A 21329-nucleotide genomic window follows, 5' to 3' on the forward strand; every position below is an offset into this window, starting at 1 on the left:
TGCAGCACCACCTCAGCATCAGCGCAACACCACCTTCGCATCACCACAGCACAGCATCACCTCAACACAGCACCAACTCAGCATCGCTCAGCACCAGCGCAGCACCACCACCTCATCATAACTCAACAGCACTCATCATCACTCAGCACCACCACAGCATCACTCAGCACCACCTCAGCAGCACTCAGCACCACCTTAGTATCACTCAGTACCACAAAGCGTCAGCACAGTACAACCTCCGCATCAGTGCACCACCAACTCAGCGTTAGGGCAGCACCATCTCATCACCACCACCGCATTCGCACAGCACCATATCGACATCAGTGCTCCACCACCTCAGCACAACACCACATCAGCATCACTTATCACCAACTGAGTACCAGATCAGCACCACCTGAGCACCAGTGCAGCAGCACCACCTCAGCATGATTCTATTCCACCTCAGCATGACTCAGTATCAGCGCAGCACCACCTCAGCATTAGCACAGCACCATCTCCACACCCAGCTCAGCACCACCTCAGCACCAAGGCAGCGCCACATCAGCATAAACTCAGCACCAATGCAGCACTACTTCAACATAAGGGCAGCATCACCACAGCACAGCACCAACTCAACATCATTTAGCACCACTTGAGAACCAGCTCAGTATCACTTGAGCACCAGTATAGCACCACCACCTTAGCATGAACCAGCACCTCAGAATCATCTCATCATCACCTTGGCCTCACGTCATCATCAGTTCACCACCAACTCAGCATAAGAGCAGCACCAGCGCAGCACAACATAAACAACAGCACTTCACCATGTCCGCATTAGTGGACCACCACCAACACAGTCCTACCTCAGCAGCAACTTAGCACCCATGCAGCACCACCTCAGCATCAGCAGAGCATCACCTCCACACAGCACCAACTCAGCACCACCACCTCAGCATGACTCAGCGCCACAGCGTCACTCACCACCACCTCAGCATCACTCACCACCACCTCAGCATCACTCAGCACCACCTCAGAATCTCTCACAACCACCTCAGTAACACCTAGTATCACGTCCTCACCAGCACCACCTGAGTATCATTCAGCATCACCTAAGCAACACAAGTGCAACAGCACACCAATTCAGCATTACTCCGCACCACCTCAGAATCTGGCATCTGTTGATTCTTTCCTAGTTCTGTCCACTGCTCGTGTTGCAATTCAGGAACAATTTCTTAATCTCCACCCTCCTATTTTTTATGTCCCTCCACTCATAACAAAAAAATCTATAACAAACAAAGCTAACAAAACAAAACAAAAAAAGCTATAACAAGCAAGCATTACAACAGGCAGGGGAGGTTGCCAGCATTGCAAGGACAAAAAACCTAGAAGAAATTTTTTGTTCATTCTTTTTTTAATAGAGTCATCAATTGTACATAATGTCTTCTTTAAACTCCACTACATAACACTCCACAACACAAAATACCATTCCACTGGGTTTTCTGCAGATCATCGAGGAGAACATGGCGGCTGTGAGTTAAGCGGTCGCTTGCTGTGCCAGGAATACTGCTGCAATGTCTCACTAAAATATTGTAAACCCTTGCTACAACCGCGATGAAAACGGGCGGAATACGGGCAATACACTTATGGCAAAAACTCGTCTTAATGTGGTACTGTTAGTTTAGTTACCTTGCTGGATTTGCAGTCCCCGGGATGTGTTTGGCCATATCGGCGGACCTCCTGCGTTGTCTTGAGGCCGCCTCTGTGTTGAGGAGGGGGTGGAGGTTTGTGGCTTGTTGGCTGCTGCGCTGCGGCCCTTCCCAAGGCACATCCGGGTGCGGAGCAGGCAGAGTCAGCATCGGACATGCGGCGGGAGCCTTCGCATCTACTGCACTCGCGCTGGAGACGCTGGAAACTGTGTCTGAGGCATCGGGGAGACCGGAGGTCAGGGTGCCTGCTACGGCGGAGAGGGGTGGCAGCGGGAGCCCGCATCGGTCTGCTGTTTGGCCCACAGGAATTGAAGGTACTGTTACAGGAGAAGCGACGGAGCTGGTAAAAGTACTGGGAGGCGATAACATCAAAGGGCCTCAAGTTGGTAAATCTCTGGTGCCCCTCACACACCAACAGGCCCCTTGGTGTCATGCTTCATCATCTGGGTCTTCGCACCCCTCTACGGGATGCGGCGTGCTACGACTTACGACTACGTAGGAGCACTTGAAGTGAACTATGTGTTGGTGAGTATGTTTTTTTTTTTAGGTGTGAGTAGTGAAGTGGTGAGAGGTGAATGTTTAAAAAATACCTAGCTCGTAGGGTAAAAATAAACTTCGGCTGGTATCGTTAAAAGTGTTCAGGGTGAGGTTGTTACTGTGTTTTAAGGTACATCAACCTCAGAAAGTGCGTCGACATGACATGTTTCGGAGTGTGGAAACTCCTTCTCCAGGACGAGGGAGTGCACAAACCTCCTCACCTTACTCACATGTAGTGTAGATGTTAAAGTGTTAGTTACAAAAATATAATCTACAAAAAATTAGGTGTAATGTTCCTAATTATGTTTTTTAATCCAGAAGTCTGTTGCGCCCAGTTGCCGATACTAGAACGAGACCTGTGAAGATAAAGGGCATGATAAATCAAAACATCACAATAGAACATAGATTCTCATCAGGAAAAATGCCTGTTCAAAAATAAAGGGTAGTCTGTGACCAGGTGTGGTTTGAAACCCTGAAATGAAAAAGACAAGGACACACATATAGACTAAGACACATACATTACAAATAATAAGTCATAAGCTTCTCCTAGGTAGTTATATTGTAGGAGAAAGATTGGTTTGTTCAATGCTTACTTATATATCAAGGCAGGGTGGCCTCATGAGCCCTGCGTGGTATTGGGGGTAGTCTTCCGGCTCAGTGTGGCTACCTAAAGGACATAGGAAGCTTAAGTAAGGATTCGTAGGTATTACTCGAGGGTAAAAATGGATTCGGTTCCCTACACAACAAACTCACGGTTACAGCATGCTTAGATGGGCTGTCATCCCCTCAACGCGGCTCCGACGATATGCCGTGTGTATGAAGGCTCGTCCCTTATATACTACCCGGAGTGCTCTTAATTGTAGCTTAATTGGAAGCGGATCAAGCCCAAAGAAGCAGAGGAACCCTGATTGATTTGCCGGTTTTGCGCGGAAGAGATGGGCGTTTTGCTGGTAAGACGCGCATGCGCGCGGGGTTAGCGATGGCCCCTCTTCTCAGAGGCGAAAGGGCGTGTTACTGGCCAGAGCGCATGCGTCGAGGAGTAGCGCAAGACCCAGTGTGGGTCTAACGCGCTAATCTGATATCGCGCTGTGGCCCTATTGATTGTAAGGATCCAATGCGCAAGTGTCATATCGCGCTGTAGCCCTGCGCGTTTGTGAAACGAACCTGAGTTTCAATAGTATGGGGCATCGTTAGATTGTTGAAAAACATAGCACAAACTTCCTGGATGAGCTCATAAACCTTTTTCGCATGCAAAGAATTGCTTCATTAAAAAGGGGACATGGATAAAGAAAGTGGTTGTTCACTCAGATCAGTTATGCTGGGATAGTATGGATAACCCCTGCATATATCAATCCATTACGCACATGATCCTCAACAAAGCCCTAACTTTCCTTGATATGCAGGGGGTCAGGGATGAGACTGATGAGCCCATAAGTCATCGTAGTTGGCCCCATGGGATAGAGTCATTGAGTCCGTTAATGTCGGTGCCCAAACGGGTAACCCACCTCTGTTCCTTCTCAAATAGGCCAACGTCAGTGGGGAGCTGTTCAATTACAGTCCAGTGCAGTTCATTGACACAATGTTGTGCCTCCAAAAAATGTGCTGCCATTTTTATGGTTGATTTTTTGCACCTCACGTTACTTTTATGTTCATTTATTTTGGTCTTAACTGCCCGAGTGGTCATACCCACATATTCCAAGTTACAAGGGCAGGTGATAAGATAAACAACATTCTTGCTATTGCAATTGGTGAAGACTCGTTGCTCCCATTTCGTGCCATTTTTGAAGGTTAGAGTGTTGCTTTTCTTTGTTAAGTGGCAACTATTGCAATTTCCGCATGGGTGATGTCCCTGCACTCCACGTAACTGTGGTCTGGTCACTGTGTTCTGTGGTCTTGTGTGCACAAGGATGTCTTTGAAGTTCCTTCCTCTTCTGTGGGCAAAGAGAGGTTTCTCCAAGTTTAACGTACCACTCGTGAGTATGCGCCAGTGTCTGTTCACCAGTTTGGTTACCTGGTTGGAAAGGGTACTGTATGTGGTGACCCATACTGGTCTGTTCAGAGTATCGTCTTTTGGAACCTTGTCTTCCAGGAGTGACTCTCGATTGTTATCACGAGCCCTTTTTATAGCCTTCTTTATGACCTTCTCGGGATATAGTCTTTGTTTTAGTTTTTCGCTTAGATCCTGGGCTTGGGATTTGTACCTTGCTACGTCGCTACAATTGCAGCGTAGGCGGAGGAACTGTCCGTATGGTAGGTTCTCTCTCAGATGACGTGGGTGAAAACTATCAAACCGGAGGAGACAGTTCCTCGCCGTCGGTTTGAAATGAGTTTCAGTCTTTAAGGAACCCGACTGATGATAGATATTTAGGTCCAGGAACACCATTGACTCTTTTGACATTGAATGAGTGAATTTTAAAAAGGCATTCTGTGTATTCAGCCATGTCATGAAATCCATGATTGATTGTTCGTCACCTTCCCAAATGACTAGGACGTCATCTATGTAACGTTTCCAGTTGACTTAGAGAATACGGGTAAAACAACAAAGGCCCTTAAAAAAAACCCAAAGGCTAGGTCAAGTAAAAAGAGTAAGAAAGGCGGGGGGCGCGTGTGCCCGGGATACAGGAGGCACAGGTAGCACATGAGCCTGGGGAGAGGTGTGCTTACAAAGAAATTAAAGCACCCTCGCAAAGTGAGGAAACACTCGGTGGGAAGTTTGTAGGAGACACTAAAGCCAGTCTCTCTCCTTATAGGGTATATAAGGGAAAGGGCACAAAAAATATAAGAAAAAAAGATCTTCCCACGGATCCTAAAGTGAGAATAACCCCTTCCTTGAGGTCATACTTCAAAGTTCTTCCTCAAGTCCTGGATGTGGTTAGACAGGGGGAGTCTCACGAGTTACTCAAGATCGTCAGTGGGAACTGGGGAGAAGAATGGAAGACTTTAAGAAATTTGGTGCAACTGTTCAACTCAAATTCCAGGCCCAATTGAAAATTATGCATAACGATAAGATGCATAATAAGCGAACATTACAGGAGGTGGATGATCTTCTTGAGAACTTAAAAGCTTAAATTAACTTAGGAAGTACTAGTCTATAAAAAGGGGTACGGCAATATATTGGTTAGAGTTTGGGCAGGAAGCTTGGAAGTATTGGGGTTAAGAAACCATTTTAGTGAATTCACCTTGTTAGGCACATTTGCGGAAGATGAGTTATTAAATCTTTATAGACTTAAGCTTATTTACTTAGCGGAGGGTAGTATCAATTTTAGGTAAAAATGGGGTAGAGCAGGACTTCCCGGCAGGCAGAACCTGGTCTTTTCCTGGTAAATGGGGGAAGGGTTCTTCTGGGGGCATGGGGGAGTTGCAAGGGGTGTGTGGGGGTAGCACGGGTGGGGGAGCAGATGGGGAAAAAATACAAAAATAAAATCCTCTTTCGACTTTTAACCTCAGGGTGTTTTATTTTATGCTGTCCTAGGTTTGGTGCCAATACCTTATGGGTTAGGGTAAAGTATAAGTGTGGTTCCTTTAATTCTCCATGAGAGTGCTACATTGCATTTCATGGAACGTAAATGGCCTCCAAGTTAAGAGCAGGAGAGAAAATTTTTTCCAATATTTGAAGGATTCACCTGCACATATAATTGTCCTGCAAGAGACCCACCTTATTAGAGAAGAAATTATGAAAATTTGTGGGAAACTTAGGTGGGTAGAACACTGTTTCTGTTCGGGTCAATCGACAAACATTAGGGGGTTGCCATTTTGATTAAGAAACAAGCGGATGTTAGTCTTCCTAATGTTCTGACTGATGCTAGTGGTAGATGGGTTATAGCTAATATTTCTGTAGAAAGCATGCCCATCTCAATAGGTGGGTATTACGGCCCAAATCAGGATGACCCCTCAACTTTGAAGATATTTTTTTCTAATTTGTTGGGGCTGCCAATACGTTCATTTTTGCAGGTGACTTCAATATAATATTAGATCCTGTATTGGATAAATCCCCAAATAATAGGGCTAATCTCCCATCTAAATCTAGAGCGTATTTAAAAACTATGATAAGGCAAAATGTGTTGGTCGATATCTGGCGGGAAAGGTCGGGCACCCAAGTGGGGGTGTCATTCTATAATAAACAAGCATTGGAAATGCAATAGGGCTCGCATTAGGAAAGTTTGAGCTATTGGTATTATAAATGAATTTTTTTTATTTATGCGTTATTTTTTAAAATAGCTAAATTAATAGCTTTGTCATTTACAATGCCAATAGTTATAACTTTTGCAAATGTGACACCTATAGCATTTGTAATGAAACATGTTTTGTATTTACGTGAATTAGATGTATTGATATTACAAATAACAATGGATTTTAATTTTTTTAAATAATTAATACTTAAATAATGTATTAAGGGGTTTGTCTGCCATTAATTAAGGCACACTTTTCAGGCTAACTGCCCCACCCCGGGGGACAAGAAACAACCAAGATGTCCGGGAACAAGTGGGAGGAGGACGTTTACGGGGGTCGCTCTGAAGACTGTTGTTTAGAGCACTCAGGAACGGTAAAAAAAACTGCAGTTTGAAGCGGTTTTAAACACACGGTATCCTGTTCCTTGAGACGGTCTTCAAATGATTGAAGGCTGATGAAGTATTTCTGAAGGCGCCTTGCAGGCGACGGGAGAGCTTCATCTTTTTTTCCTTGGCAGGTGAAGTTCGCAGAGGTCACTCTTGAGGAATATAATACCTGATCTTACTGCAAGAGTAGAATGGATGCCCTGCATTCAGTGTGCTGCAAACTCTTCACTGCTAAGGCAGGCCTGCAGCAAGGCAGTCATATAAAAGAGGTTGGGGCCACAGCTAAAAAATAACATGTTAATTGTACGCATGTCTCACCGCCTTCGAGGGTTTACACACGGACACTCATCAAATCGAATAGTCCTTTTTATAGCGCAATCTACCCATTTTATAACACCGCGTGCGCCTCCTGTGCAGCGTAATTCAAACAGCTGAGTTTCCAGCACTTTTAATTATTTTTTTTTATTTCCAGTTTTATATAGCGCATACAAGATCCAAAAGGGTTTCTGAGCGCTTTAAACAGGAACAGTTACTACTGCATGCAAGCAGTTTCTATGCGAACAGTTACCAAGGTCATAAGGTAAATAACAATTTACGTAGTTAAATATGAGCTTCACACACATGAACATAATGGTGGGTGCTTTCTGGACCCTTGATAGCTTTGCAAGTGCATGAGATAATAGAACACAACCAAGAGAGAAAGTTTAACACGTGCCTATCTAGAGGTACAGTTTTCTTTCCATTTGTTTTTAATTAAAAACGAATCAGTCAAACCTTTAAAATGACACTTTAAACTCAGGAACCTCTGAATTTGTAATGAAAGGGAGTGGACAAATAGCCAACCAAACTTTACAAAGGGAAACGCACTGTACTGTACCTTCGAGCTGCCAGACTGACCTTCCAGCGCCACGGACACTTCTTTGGTAGTTAATGAGCCAGTTCCTTTTGCATGCCCAGAACATCAAAGAGGCCGAAAGCAGCCCGAAAGGGGAGAAAGGAGGTGTGAGTGCAATTCGAGGTGACAATAAGGGCCGCGAGACGCGCTCTGTGGAGGGGGAGGGGCGAGCAAGACAGAGGCAGAGAGAGAAAGTGATACGGAGGAAGAGTACAGTTACAATTCAGAATGAATATCGCAACTGGCTAGTATGAGTCCAATTACGGAATTACAAACTAAAAAGTAATTAAATCAAAGCAACTGAAACCTTTGATAATGAGTGTAAGTACCTACTCAGATCATATTTCATAACACAGAACAAGTTAAGGCTTTCTTTTGTACCAAGAGCCAAACCGAATACATTTGCAAATACCCTTAAAAGAATACAGTTAGGAAGCAGGACTCCATTCCTTTTTTATGACACTGACAAACGAACCAGTCTCAAAGTTAGAAATGCCAGTTACTGCAGAAGCGCGTTTAATAATTGTTAGGTCCATTAAGCTGGGTATTCATTAACACAGAAGTAACAAGCACTGGGGGAAGAGAGCACGGCCTGCGGCCGTGAATAAGTGACGGCGGGGGCGGGGCAGCGAAGCCTTTGATGTGCCAAATGCTGCTGGCAGGGGGAAGGATCGGGCAAGCTCGTCCACGAGCTCGTGAACTGTTGGGAATCCTCCTTGAGGACAGCCAATCAGCTGCCTGAAGAGAACCTTTGGGGAAAGAAGCAGATCAGCGACATAAGGGCTCCCCTTGTTCTATTTCTGCGAAATAGAAAAGGGACGAGCCCTAAAATTATAGACACAAATCCAGGATCGACTACATTTTAATTATCAAAGATCTTAGAGGTAACATCCAAGATATTGGTTATTTGACCCCTCATCTATCAGATCATGCAGCAATCTGGATGGACTTGAAACTGTTAGGGAAGGTTCAGCAAACGGTCTGGTCATTTGACCGTACACTCCTTTTAGATGAGGCTGAAATTGGCTACTTGTCTCAGGAGACTACATTTTTCCTAAATACCAACATCGGCTCAGTGGACCCTATGGTGATCTGGGACACCTTTAAAGCCTTTTTAAGGGGTCTAGTCACAGCTAGGATGTCATATAAAAACAGGCAATGTAGTGGGGACATTTCATCTATTGAGAGACAAATGAAGGAGGTGGGAAAGAATATTATTAAAGAAACTGTTTAAGATCTAATTCCGCCATTGATAGCAAGTTTGAACTCTCTTAAAGCCAATCTAGATACTATATTTCAGGACAGAATATCTAGTAGGTGTGAGGTAAGCAAACTTTCTAATTTTGAGTACGGTGAGGGGGCAGGTAGATTACTATCCTGGAAGGCCAAATCAGACAGAGTGCGTAATTTGATTAAACAAATGCATGATGCAAATACAAAAACAAATAATGAAGAAGAGATCGGAAATGCTTTCCATACCTTCTTTAAGGAACTATATGATGAGGATAATGGGGTAGATACTACATCAGCAATGGACTGGTTAAAACCGATCCATTTGCCAGTTTTGGATTTAACCAAACGAGTGAAACTAGAGGAGGAAATTTCTCATCATGAAGTTAGGAAGGCTCTTTTAGCCTGTAAAACAGGCAAGGTGGCAGGGCCAGATGGCCTTCCGGCCAAAGTGCATAAATCCCTGGGCGAGGAGATAATACCTTTCATGACCATGGTTTTTAATAAAATCTTGATAGAAGGTGTTAAACCACCGACCTCATGGGGAGAGGCAAATATCACTCTGATTTTAAAACCGGGTAAACCAGCTACGAAGTGTGGGTTGTACAGACCTATTTCACTTCTCAATTCCGATTACAAGGTTATTACTAGGATTTTGGCCAATAGGCTAAGTGCAGTTGCAGGAGAAATTGAATTTGAATTTTGGCCCAAAATGTCGTCAAACTATAAACCTCATATATAGCGACCCCTCGGCAAGGTTGGTGGTAAATGGCAAACTGACTAAATCCTTCAGCATTAGGAGAGGAACTAGACGGGGATGCCCCCTCTCTCCACTCCTCTTTGATTCGTACATCGAGCCGTTTGCTCGGCGCCTCAGGGAGGAGACAGCTATCTTACCATTTAAGAGTGGTATATGGGAGAGGAAGGTAACCCTTTATGCAGACACTATTTGTATCTTTTCGTCAGATCTAGAGTCATCCTTTACTCCAGTCATCAGCGTAGCCGAAGAATTTGGTCAAGTCTCAGATTATGAAGATTAATGCAAATAAAACTGAGATCATGACTTGAAACCTGCCAAAGGGAATACACCACTCTAAAAATGAGATTAGGTATCTGGGAGTCAAAATTGTACCTAATATTGGCAAAATAACTAGGGTAAATCTCCTAAACACCCTAAAAGAAAGTCAACAATTAATGATATTTTAGGCTCACCTTCCCGAAGCAAATCTGATTAAAATGACAATCCTCCCTAAGGCAACATTTGTTTTTAACACCATTCCACTACATTTTGACAAATCAATAATTGATAAATTTCAGCAATCAATCAACTCATTTGTCTGGGCGTATAAAGCAACCAGGATCTCATGGAAAAAATTACGGCGCAGAAGGGAAAAGGGTGGTCTCTCATTACCAGACATTCAGTATTATGCATGGGCGTTCCAATTGATCCATTCGAGAATGTTGCTGAAATCTCCAGATTTATCAGTCAAAGGGAAGATGTTTAAAGCCATGTTAGATCAGGTTGGGCTTCCGCATTAAGTTTTTTTTTTAAATATGGGAACACATTTTTTTTAAGAAAGTAAGGCTGAAGGTTTTAAGGGGTGGTGTACAAATATGGGCTAGACTTAGAGCAGTAACAGGCATTGAATACTTTTCAAGATCAGCTCCATTGTGGGATAGCCCGGGGACACCATGCTGCTTAAAAGATGCGTTGGCCGTACCTTTAAAAACAGCAGGGCTACTAACATGGGGTGATTTAACCGAAGTTGGCTCTTTCCTACCTTGGGCAAGTCTTAACGAGAAATTGGATGAAGGTATGTCTAGATTTTAATACCTACAATTAAAGAGTTGGTCCCAGAATCTAAAAACATCGATATGGCAAGGAAATGCCCTAGAAGAGTATCTGTTAAAAAAGTTAGCAGGGAAAAAGGAGGTGTCATCTTTTTATTGGGCAATTAAGGAGGCCATATATGGGGATTTTAGATTAGCAGGAGAATTATGGGGGGAATCAATCCCAGAGCTAGATTGGGCTGAGCTCTGGCAGACTTTCTATGGGATTCTGTTTTCAATGGTGAAAACAGCATGGCTGAGAAGAAATCATTATTTCACTACTCACAGTGCCTATTTATTCCCGGCTAGACTTTCTAAGATGTCTAATGGCCCACCGGCCAAATGTAAAAAATGCAACATGGAGAGAGCCCCGGATACACATATGTTTTGGACTTGCCCTGCAATTTCGGAATACTGGGAAAAAGTGAGGGCTACCATAAAATCCATCTTAGGATACCCACTATGCATCACACTTAGCCTAATAATTGTTGGCATCCATGAGGAAATAACGGGTCTTAATAGAGGCTTTCTGTTTTTTGCTATATTGCTGGCCAGGCGAGAAATATGTAAGAGATGGGCTGAGGCTCTGCCCCCTACGCACTCCAAATGGCTTTCCTCACTTTTCCAAACATCTAAGATTGATCTGGCCAGATTAAAAAGTAACAAGAAGAGAGCCATTTGGAATTGCCTGATAAATTGGTCATCAGTCTAGACAATCTATTGAGATCATGTTTTTTATACCACCTTTTCTTTTGCCATCTTTTTTTTGCCATTTTTCTCTGCTTTTTTTGTCCTATGATTAAGCCTCTTGGGAAGCTCTCAGATTGTGTGGGACTCTGCCGATATCACGGGTGTATCAGGTTACAGTGAGTTAAGGCGGGCGCCCTGCTACAATCTTTTGTCCCTCTGAATCAGGGGAGAGTATGACCACCACTCCTTAACAACGAGAGGTCAGCAACAGGTAGGAAGCATGTGAGCCACTGGTAGGCGGGTGATAGTGGGCTGGGGCCGTACCCCAAATCAAATCAAAGCAAATCCTACCTCTCCAAGTGAGCAACTGTGGCTATTTGTGGATCACCAGTTAGCTGGGGTCAGAGGCGAATGAGGATAACAAATTAAAAAAAAAATACCATTCCACATACTTACACTCCATTACACACAGTCCCACTCTACATAATTCCAAGACATTCAAAAACACATAATTACTATCCACATAATACAACTGCACACCATACCACATAATTCCATTGCACAAATCCACACCACACAGTTTCACACCACACAATACCACAACTAACAAGTCCAATACAACCCACATACATCCACCCCAATCCATAACATGTAGGTAAGAGACATTTACATTTACATTTACAATGCTAATGATCCAACTCTTTCCATTTTTTTAAACACACATATCTGATGCTTAACTCCTACCTATTTGTTTTTTTTCCCTCACCAAAAACTCGTAGCTATACACACAGTTACATGCAACACCATTCAGCTTCACACCTTTCCAATCCACACCCCATAATTTAACACCAAACCACATAATACAACTAATACAATTACACAACACACCACCTACATCCAATGCACACCGCATACAGTTCCACATCGTGCCTCAAAATTCAACAGCACAACACATAATCAGACTATACTACTTACCACTCCACAACACACAAAGCTTGGTACATTAGTTTCCAAAACATCAAATAGATAGGGGACGATCTTTTCACGCTCCCTCCTATTTGGTTTTGGAAACGCCCTTTTCTGAGTAGGAAAGAACTTCCTGACTCATAAGAGGACTTTTGTACTTTAAGAAAGCCCATTTGCAGGCACAAACCCTGTGATGTTGCAATCCGGACCTTAACTTCCATGTTATCGCCCTTGTTATTTCCCCTTTGGTGGGAATGGTACACTACTGTCCATACTGCAAGAATGTCTGTTAGATGATTTCATTTAAACTTGATAACTTGGTTGTTATTTAACCCAACCCTTTATTATTGTACCACCATTATGCTTATTTCCAATTTTCACTGTAATTCCCAGTTATATTTTTTGTAATGTCTTTGAATATGGTAAACTCTGAAATCGATTTTTTAAACATAAAATAAAGATAAAGGATAGAAGAAAAAAAAAGAATGCCCGAAGTTGGGCAAAACAAAATGTTCTACAGGATTTGGATGTTTCCTTTGCGTTCTAAAATGCTAATTAAATAAAAATCATAGATAAATCAGGCAAATAGCATTTGTAGTGTGCAGCACTGTCACCCCTAGGGGTATCTGGGCGCTGAGGGTGCTGTGTCTCTGTCGAAAAATCGGGTCTTGAGTTTCTTTCTGAAGTCCAACAGGGAGGGAGCTTTTGGTCAATTTGGTCGAGGATAGTTCTTATGTCATCTATGGCTGCAATCAGAGCGGCTTCAGTGCCGTGGTTGGACCAGAATCCTGATTGTGAGGCATCGAGTAGGTGGTTTTGTTCCAGGTAATTGGTGAGCTGTTGGTTGATTAACTTCTCTAGTAGTTTGGCTGGGTAGGGGAGCAGGGAGATCGGTTGGTAGTTTTCGAAGTCGCTGGGGTGGCAGAAGGTTTCTTTAGGAGGGGTCTGACTTCTGCATGTCTCCATCTTGTGGAAAGGTTGTTGTGGAGATGGAGGTGCGGAGCATGCTGGTGAGTTCTGTGATGATTGTGTTGATTCCCAGGTTGAAGTGATGGTGTGGGCAGGGATTGGTGGGCGCCATGGAGTGGTAAGACGACATGATGATTGTGGTGGTCTGAGTGGTGAGCGGGTACCAGGTGCGGGGACTAGGTGGTGATCATTCGACTGGTGTTCGTTGGTTGGGGAGGTTGTTGATGCTGAGAGTAGTGGGTTAGGGGTCGAAGTTGTTGTAGATAGTGACAATCTTGCTGTGGAAGGGGTCCAAGAGGTGGTCGCTGAGGTCTTTGGAGGGATAGGTGGTGTTCTCTTTGGCTGTCGAGTTGGAAAATTCCTTGCCTATTTTGAAGAGTTCCTACATGTGATTGACTGCAGTGTTGATGCGCAGGTGGTTGTTGCTGAGGGTTGCTTTGTGAGCGGCTAAGTCAGAGGGGTCCTTAGTGATGCGCCATAGCTTCTCAAGTCGGTAGCAGTTGGGCTATGAGGTGTACCAGCTGGCTTGGTTTGTGATTTGGTTGGCTTTTTCTTTTTTCAGTGGGGTGACTCTATTGGCACATATGGTGATCCAAGCAGAGAAGTTCTGGATGGCCTGGTCAAGGTCTGGTGAGACGTCGAGTGGTGCTAAGGGCCTGTGTCCATTGCGGTTACCTTGACCCTGCAGTAATGGGTGGCGCTGTGGTTCTTGGTGTTGGTATGTTGGGCATTGGAGATGGTGAAGCGAATAATGGCGTAGTAGATTGAGGTGAGTTCTGTGACGTGGGAGAATTTTATCCTGTCGCTGGAGGTAAGAATGGCACTGAGTGTGTGCCCGGGTTTGCGCTTGGGTTTGGTGACCAGTTGGGAGATGCCCGTGTTAATCAGGTTCTCCAGGAAAATGGTGGAGTTGGCATTGTTGGGGTCTTACGACGTGGAAATTGAGATCACTGAGTAGTACATAGTGGTGGGAGTTGAAGGCTAGGGGGGCAATGAGGCTGGAGATGGCGTCGCAGAAGTCTGGTCGGGGTCCCAGGGGTCTGTAGGCAAGGGTGCCTCTTATCGTGCTCTTAGCTTTGGTCTGTAGTCAGAAGTTGAGGTGTTCCATGAGAGGCCATCGTATGTGACAGTACATCCAATGGTTTCCTTGCAGATGATGGCGAAGCCCCGCCATATTTGTGTGTGCATTCTCGGTTTATTGCCTTGTAGCCGTCTGGAGTGTCCGTGGCAATGTTGGGGTTGAGCCACGTTTCAGGGGTTGAGCCACGTTTCAGTGATGAAAGCATCGTCCGGGGAGAGGGTGGTGATGGTGTCCTGGATTTCCATGGCGTGTTTGCTAAGCGAGCCGGCGTTGAGCAAGATGCAGTGGAGCAAATCCTGGTTGTTCGTAGTCTTCTGAGTGGCTGTGGTGTGGGGTCCAGTTCGGGCTGGTGATTCTGTGTCGCAGGAGAAGCTACGCTGGTGGAAGCTGAAGTGTCCTCTGTTTGATCACAGGAAGAAAGTGAAGCAACTTTTGTTCCGGTGTCTGGAGTCGAGGGCTAGTATCTCCTCAGCAGTGTAGCAGCGGATGGCAGGGTGGTCAGAGTTCTTGGCTCTGGGCGCGCTCCAGTTGCTGACGGGATTGCCTTTCGGCACGTCCAATGCGCTGCTGTGCAGCTGCCGCCATAAGTAGTCCATAGGTGGGAGGGCGGGCACGCGGAACAAGGGTGAAAACTGCAGGAACGGGGAAGCAGAAATCAACTACTAAGAGAAGCAAGTCACTTAAACAACTAAGCAAAGTTGCACCCAAAAAGACTAACACAGAACTAAAACTTAACTTAAAAACTAAACCACACTAAAATAGTAGCAAAAAAATACCAAAAACAAATACTAGCTGGACAGCGGCCACCGGATGGCGGGACTGAACTAGAGGCCTCAAGGGCGGAGGATGCAGCACCATCTTGAGGAGATATATACTAGGGGAGTGTTGCAGAAGACCATGGGTTCAATGGAGAGATGAGAATTTAAAGACCTGTGTCAACATATGAAATAATAAAAGCCAAGAACGCAATCTTAAAATGGCACTGGAGGCCCATCCAGCATGAGAAATTACAATTCGATAAAGACAAGTATGAAACATGAAATGACAGTGGTCAGAATTTTTTTATTGAGGTGCCATACATCCCGGCACTACGCTTCGTTGTTATGACATCACACATGCTGTCCCATGTGGTATCATTATTTCCATGAATGTTATGCCTTCTAAGTGGTTGTAAGAAACTTTTAAGTTCAAGTTTCCTCACTTTTGTATCTTTTATATTGTTTTTATTGTGCTTTATTCACATTATAAGATACAACAATGAAACAGTACCCTTTCATGTGTGCATATTTGTTGATTAGGTGCATGTTGGCACTCCTGTATGGCTGAAAGCTCTGACAGAATGAAAGCTTGTATAAATGCACATAAAATTCATAGAGCATGATATTCTATTTACGTGAGAAACATATATTTTTACCAAATCGATTCTGCAATGAATGTTTATATTGTAATAAAAAAAATCTTTTTTAGGAGATCGTGCAACTTCTTCTCGAAGTGTAACAAAACCTGGAATTCCAGTTGTGCTACGTACTGCTGAAGAGAAAGCAGCAGTCCCTGATAAGTTAAATCTTGAAAGGTGAGTAATGATGTGAAGTTTGCAACAGTGTATCTGTTACTTTCTTGACAGCAAAGGCAATAAGAGCGAAATGAGGAAATAAATGCTTTACAGGTAAAGACTATTTAAATGCAATTTGTTCAGTGTATCAAATAATACGGGGCAACACTGACAAAGCTGCATCTGTGAGTAGTTGTGATCTGTTTCTGCAAACAGCCTTAACTTTAGTGTTTGTAACTTGTATGCGAGTCATAAAGACAGAGCAGTCCAGTGAAGCCCCTTGGAAAACCTTTTGTGCTTCATTGTGGATCGGGAAATACTGCTCTAAATGGGAAATGGTTTTCAGAGCAGAGAACCCATTCTTTGTATTACTATTGTATTACTCCGGAATCAAAGAATTTGACCACATATCTACCGCAGTCAGAGATCTAAAATGGCTCCCAGTGGATATGCGAGCCAGCTTCAGAACGGCCTTCCTCACACACAAAGCCCTGCACACAGGGAAGCCCCGCCATTGAAAGTGGGAGATGGATCCACTTGGTGATGGTATCGGTCAATTTATCCAGGACAGTGCCATAATTAGCCCTAATTAGAGCCTCTCGGTTTCTGGACACAATGATACCGAGATATTTTATTTCCTCAGTTTCCCATATTCGGGGGTAGTCCAGGGGAAAATGCACGGTCTTATCCGTTAAGGGGAATAGAGCAGACTTCGACCAATTAATTTGTATTCCTGATATGGCACCAAATTTAGTGATTTCGCGCAGTAGGGGGTTGAGCTTTTCTTGCGGCTTGTGCACATATAAAGTCATGTCGTCAGCATACAGTGCAACTAGCAGCTGGCGCTCCGGGTATATTAGAGAGCGGTGATTATGATGCTGTCGGAGCTTAGCCGCCAATGGCTCAATGGCGATCGCAAAGAGGACAGGGGAGAGTGGGCACCCCTGTCTGGTACCTCTATGGATCTCAAAGGGAGCTGACCTAGCGCCATTTAGTAGGACTGAAGCACACGGATTGCAATATAGCAATTTTATCCAATCTAGGAAGCTATATGGGATCCCCATCCGTTCAAGAAGGACCAGAAGGTAATCCCACTCAAGGGAATCGAACGCTTTAGTGGCGTCTAGGAAAACAGCAGCAGCTTCACAGCGAGGGTTAATGTCCTGCAGTACGGCCTGAAGGGTGCGTAAATTATGTGAAGTCGCCCTGTTGGGGACAAAACCTGCTTGGTCAGGCAAGACTAGACGTTCCATCAACAGGTTAAGACGTGACGCAAGTACCTTCGCTAAGATTTTTACATCAGTATTGAGCAGTGAGAGGGGCCTGTAGGACTCGCAGTGCTCCGGCGGCTTGCCTGGTTTCAAGAGGGATGTTATAAGGGCTTCGCGCATAGAGGACGGCAGAGTACCCTCTTCAAGGGCCGAATAATAAACTTGCTGCAGTATTGGATGCAAGTATATGGATATAGGCCTTGTAAAAGTCAATTGGCAACCCGTCAGAACCAGGTGATTTGCCCGACTTCATAGACATGATAGCGTCTTTTATTTCATCTACGTCAAGAATATGGTGCAGGAATTTTTGCTGGGATGGGCAGAGCCACGCAATGGCGGTGTCATCCAGATATGGATGCAGGTTAATAGGTGCCGATCTTTGAGAGGTGTAGAGAGTGGAGTAATGATTTGTGAGGATGTGGAGTTGTTCTGTGAGGTCTCGCTGTGGGATTTGATGTTCGTCCAGTAAGGTCGAGACATAGTTATTATATCTAGGGGACCTGACAGCGGAGGCAAGTGCCCTACCGGGCCTATCCCGAAGATGCTCGCAGAATACTGTTCACTGAGGAACTTGCACTCCCTATCAGCCGCTTCTGTGTACTCGTTCAGCTTTTCCCTGAGTAGGGCATTAGAAGAGTGTCCCCGGGGGTCACGAGTCCTACTCTGTTCTAGTTCTCGAAGCTCGGATTCTAGGTTATGCAGTTCACTGCTCAGTGATTTGAGGACGCCGCCCCCCTTAGCGATGCACCATCCCCGCACCGTGACTTTAAAGGCCTCCCAACCGTCGTGAGATTCGAAACCGACCCCATATTGCGCTCAAAGAAGTCATGTATGTCCTGTTCGAGTTCCGCCCTAAAGGCAGAATCCGTGAGGTGTGCAGAGTTGAGGCGCCAGCTCAGGTAAGGGGAGGTCTCAGTGGGTATGCGCAGCGATATTAGGACCGGGGAATGGTCTGAGAAAGTCCTGGCGAGGTGTAGGGCGTTAACTAGCCAAGGAGTAAGGCCTGCCGATAAGAACACGTAGTCTATACGTGCCCATGTGGAATGTACTGCAGAATGGTGAGTGCCCTGTTTGAGGGACGGGTGTAGGTACCTCCAGGCATCGATGTAGTGGTGTTCAGCAACAATAGAGGATAGCGCACGTTGGGTGTGGGAGTAGGCCACCTTCCCAGAAAGCTGGAAACACGCTGAACTCAGCGCCCTTCTGAAAAAACCCACAGCGGACCCCACCGAACTCAAAAATTACCGCCCCATCTCGCTCCTTCCATTCCCGGCCAAAGTCATCGAGAAAGCAGTCAACAACCAGCTCGCCACCTTCCTCGAAGCCAACAAATCCCTCGACTCCTCACAGTCCGGCTTCCGAGCAAAACACAGCACGGAGACCGCCCTCATCGCAGCAACAGACGACATTCAAACTCTACTGGACAATGGAGACACAGTCGCCCTCATCCTCCTCGACCTCTCTGCAGCCTTCGACACAGTCTGCCATAGCACCCTTCTACAGCGCCTCAGAAACATCGGAATACAAGGAAAAGCACTGGAATGGATCACCTCGTTCCTCACCGGAAGAACACAGAGAGTCCGCCTTCCACCATTCAAGTCAGAGGCCACTGAAGTCATCTGCGGCGTGCCTCAAGGATCTTCACTCAGCCCCACCCTTTTCAACGTATACATGAGCCCCCTCGCGACCATCGCACGCCAACACAACCTCAACATCATCTCCTACGCGGATGACACTCAACTGATCCTTTCACTCACCAATGACCCTAGCACCGCCAAAACTAACCTACACGAAGGAATGAAAGAAGTAGCCGAATGGATGAAACACAGCCGTCTGAAACTGAACTCAGATAAAACAGAAGTCCTTATCTTAGGTACCTCCCCCTCTGCTTGGGACGACTCTTGGTGGCCAGAAGCCCTTGGAAAAGCACCCATCCCGACAGACCACGCACGGAACCTGGGCGTCATCCTGGATTCCTCACTTTCGATGAACAGACAAGTCAACGCCGTCTCTTCATCTTGCTTCAACATTCTTTGCATGCTCAAAAAAACCTTCCGTTGGATCCCCACCGAAACTAGGAAAACGGTCACCCATGCTCTGGTCACGAGCCGACTGGACTATGGAAACACCCTCTACGCCGGTACTACAGCTAAACTCCAGAAAAAACTCCAACGAATCCAAAACGCCTCAGCCAGGCTCATATTAGACATCCTGCGTAAAGAACATATCTCTGGTCACCTGAAAAACCTCCACTGGCTTCCTATCAATAGGAGGATCACTTTCCGGCTCCTAACCCACGCACACAAAGCACTCTACGAAATCGGACCAGAATGCCTCAACACACGACTGTCCTTCTACACCCCCTCCCGCCAGCTACGATCATCCAACCAAGCCCTTGCCACTGTACCCCGCATCAACAAAACCACCATGGGAGGTAGATCCTTCTCCTACCTGGCAGCTAAAACCTGGAACTCACTTCCCACTTACCTTCGCCTTACCCAGAACCACCTAGCATTCAGAAAGCAACTTAAAACGTGGATATTTGACAAGTAATTCCCCACCCCTTCTCAAGCGCCTTGAGACCCTCTGGGTATGTAGCGCGCTATATAAATTCTTTGACTTGACTTGACTTGACTTGACTTGGGGGTGAGACCTGTCAAGGCCTGGTTACAAAGCGGTGTTGAAGTCTCCTCCCAATATGATATGGCCTACGCCCAATGTTTGAATCTTACCCCACATTGTGAGAAGCGAGGAAGTGTCGTCGGTATTGGGGCCATAGTAGCAGGCCATGAGGACAGTATGCGAGTGTAGTTTCCCCCAGACCATGCAATATCTGCCACATGAATCAACCTCCGTCCCGGCAGGTGTAAACTTCATTCCACGTCTGACCAAGATTGTAACCCCCCTGGCATAGTTGGAGTAGGAAGAGAAAACCTTGCATGAGGCCCACCTGGACGCAAATAGGGGAGAGTTATCTGGCAGTAGATGTGTTTCCTGAAGCATGGCAATTGATACGCCCTGCCTGTCCAGGTATCCCAGAATTTGTCTCTTTTTCCTCAGATTGTTCAGCCCTCGGATGTTCCATGAGACCAGTTGATAGAAATGACAGTTCCCCCCCATAATCCCCCCACAGAGCCCACCCAGAAGTAACGTAACAAACATTACAATGTCATCAGCATTAGTTCGGAGTTTCTTCCCACCCACACCGGCAACCCCAACTGGCCGGGTATACAACCCCCACCCACCTTCCCAGAAACAAAACGAAACCAAAACCAGAAAAGATACTACACATGCCCCTACCCTAAGGAGGGATGGGGTGTTTAGGGGCTCGCCCATTGGGGGACAGAAACTAGGGGCACCAAACCTGCCAACCACCTCCCTGCTTTCACCCACAGACACCGGGCTTACACCAGACGCCTAACGTGGGACGGAAGTGGGTGACCGAGCACGCAGGTATATCATAGACCGGTGAGACATGTGCAGTCCAAGCACCTAAACATGATATATAATAATCAGGTTCCGCATAGGTAATGGTCAAAGACTGCTGGACTAAGAGGGTCAATATCACAGTACGTCCTTTCAGTCTTGCTGTGACATTGGTGATTGAGACCTGGATCGTCAATGAGCTGCTTTTTCACTGTTCTGTTCTTTCCTATGGTGTTTAAGAAAGTCTTCCACCTGTTGTGGATTTTGAAAAAAAATGATGCTTGCCCTGAAGTGATATTTTCAATTTTGCTGGGTATAGCATGGCGTATGGGATCTCCTGCGCCTGGAGTTTCTTTTTTACCCCTGCAAATTTGCGTCTGGCCTCTTGGACTGAAGGGGGTAAAACCAGGAAAAAAAGTTGTGTTGCAATAGTTCACGGTCCCCAGTTCTCTCGAGCGTCTTAACACCGCATCTCGGTCTCTGTAGTTTAGAAAACGCACGATAATGGGACGAGGTTGGGCTCCGGGAGGCGGGCGAGCTGCCAGAGACCTGTGGGCCCTCTCGATGATGAAGTGTGAGGAGAAGGATTCTTTCCCAAACAGTTCCATGACAAGATTCTCTACAAAGGTCTCCATTTTGCC

At 45.5% G+C, this 21329-nt stretch overlaps 1 protein-coding gene across 1 annotated transcript in view; it reads left to right on the top strand.

The window, feature by feature from the left end:
• The window catches only part of LRRC49 (leucine rich repeat containing 49), a 1183445-nt gene that overhangs the window by 187515 nt on the left and 974601 nt on the right, over positions 1 to 21329 (top strand). Inside the window, exon 5 of the mRNA XM_086959021.1 lies at positions 15907 to 16012. Coding sequence (XP_086815147.1) covers positions 15907 to 16012 — 106 coding nt within the window. The remainder of the gene's footprint in view (positions 1 to 15906; positions 16013 to 21329) is intronic.

The sequence above is a fragment of the Lissotriton vulgaris genome, chromosome 2_1 (assembly GCF_964263255.1).
Source record: "Lissotriton vulgaris chromosome 2_1, aLisVul1.2, whole genome shotgun sequence".
NCBI classification, from domain to species: Eukaryota; Metazoa; Chordata; class Amphibia; order Caudata; family Salamandridae; genus Lissotriton; species Lissotriton vulgaris.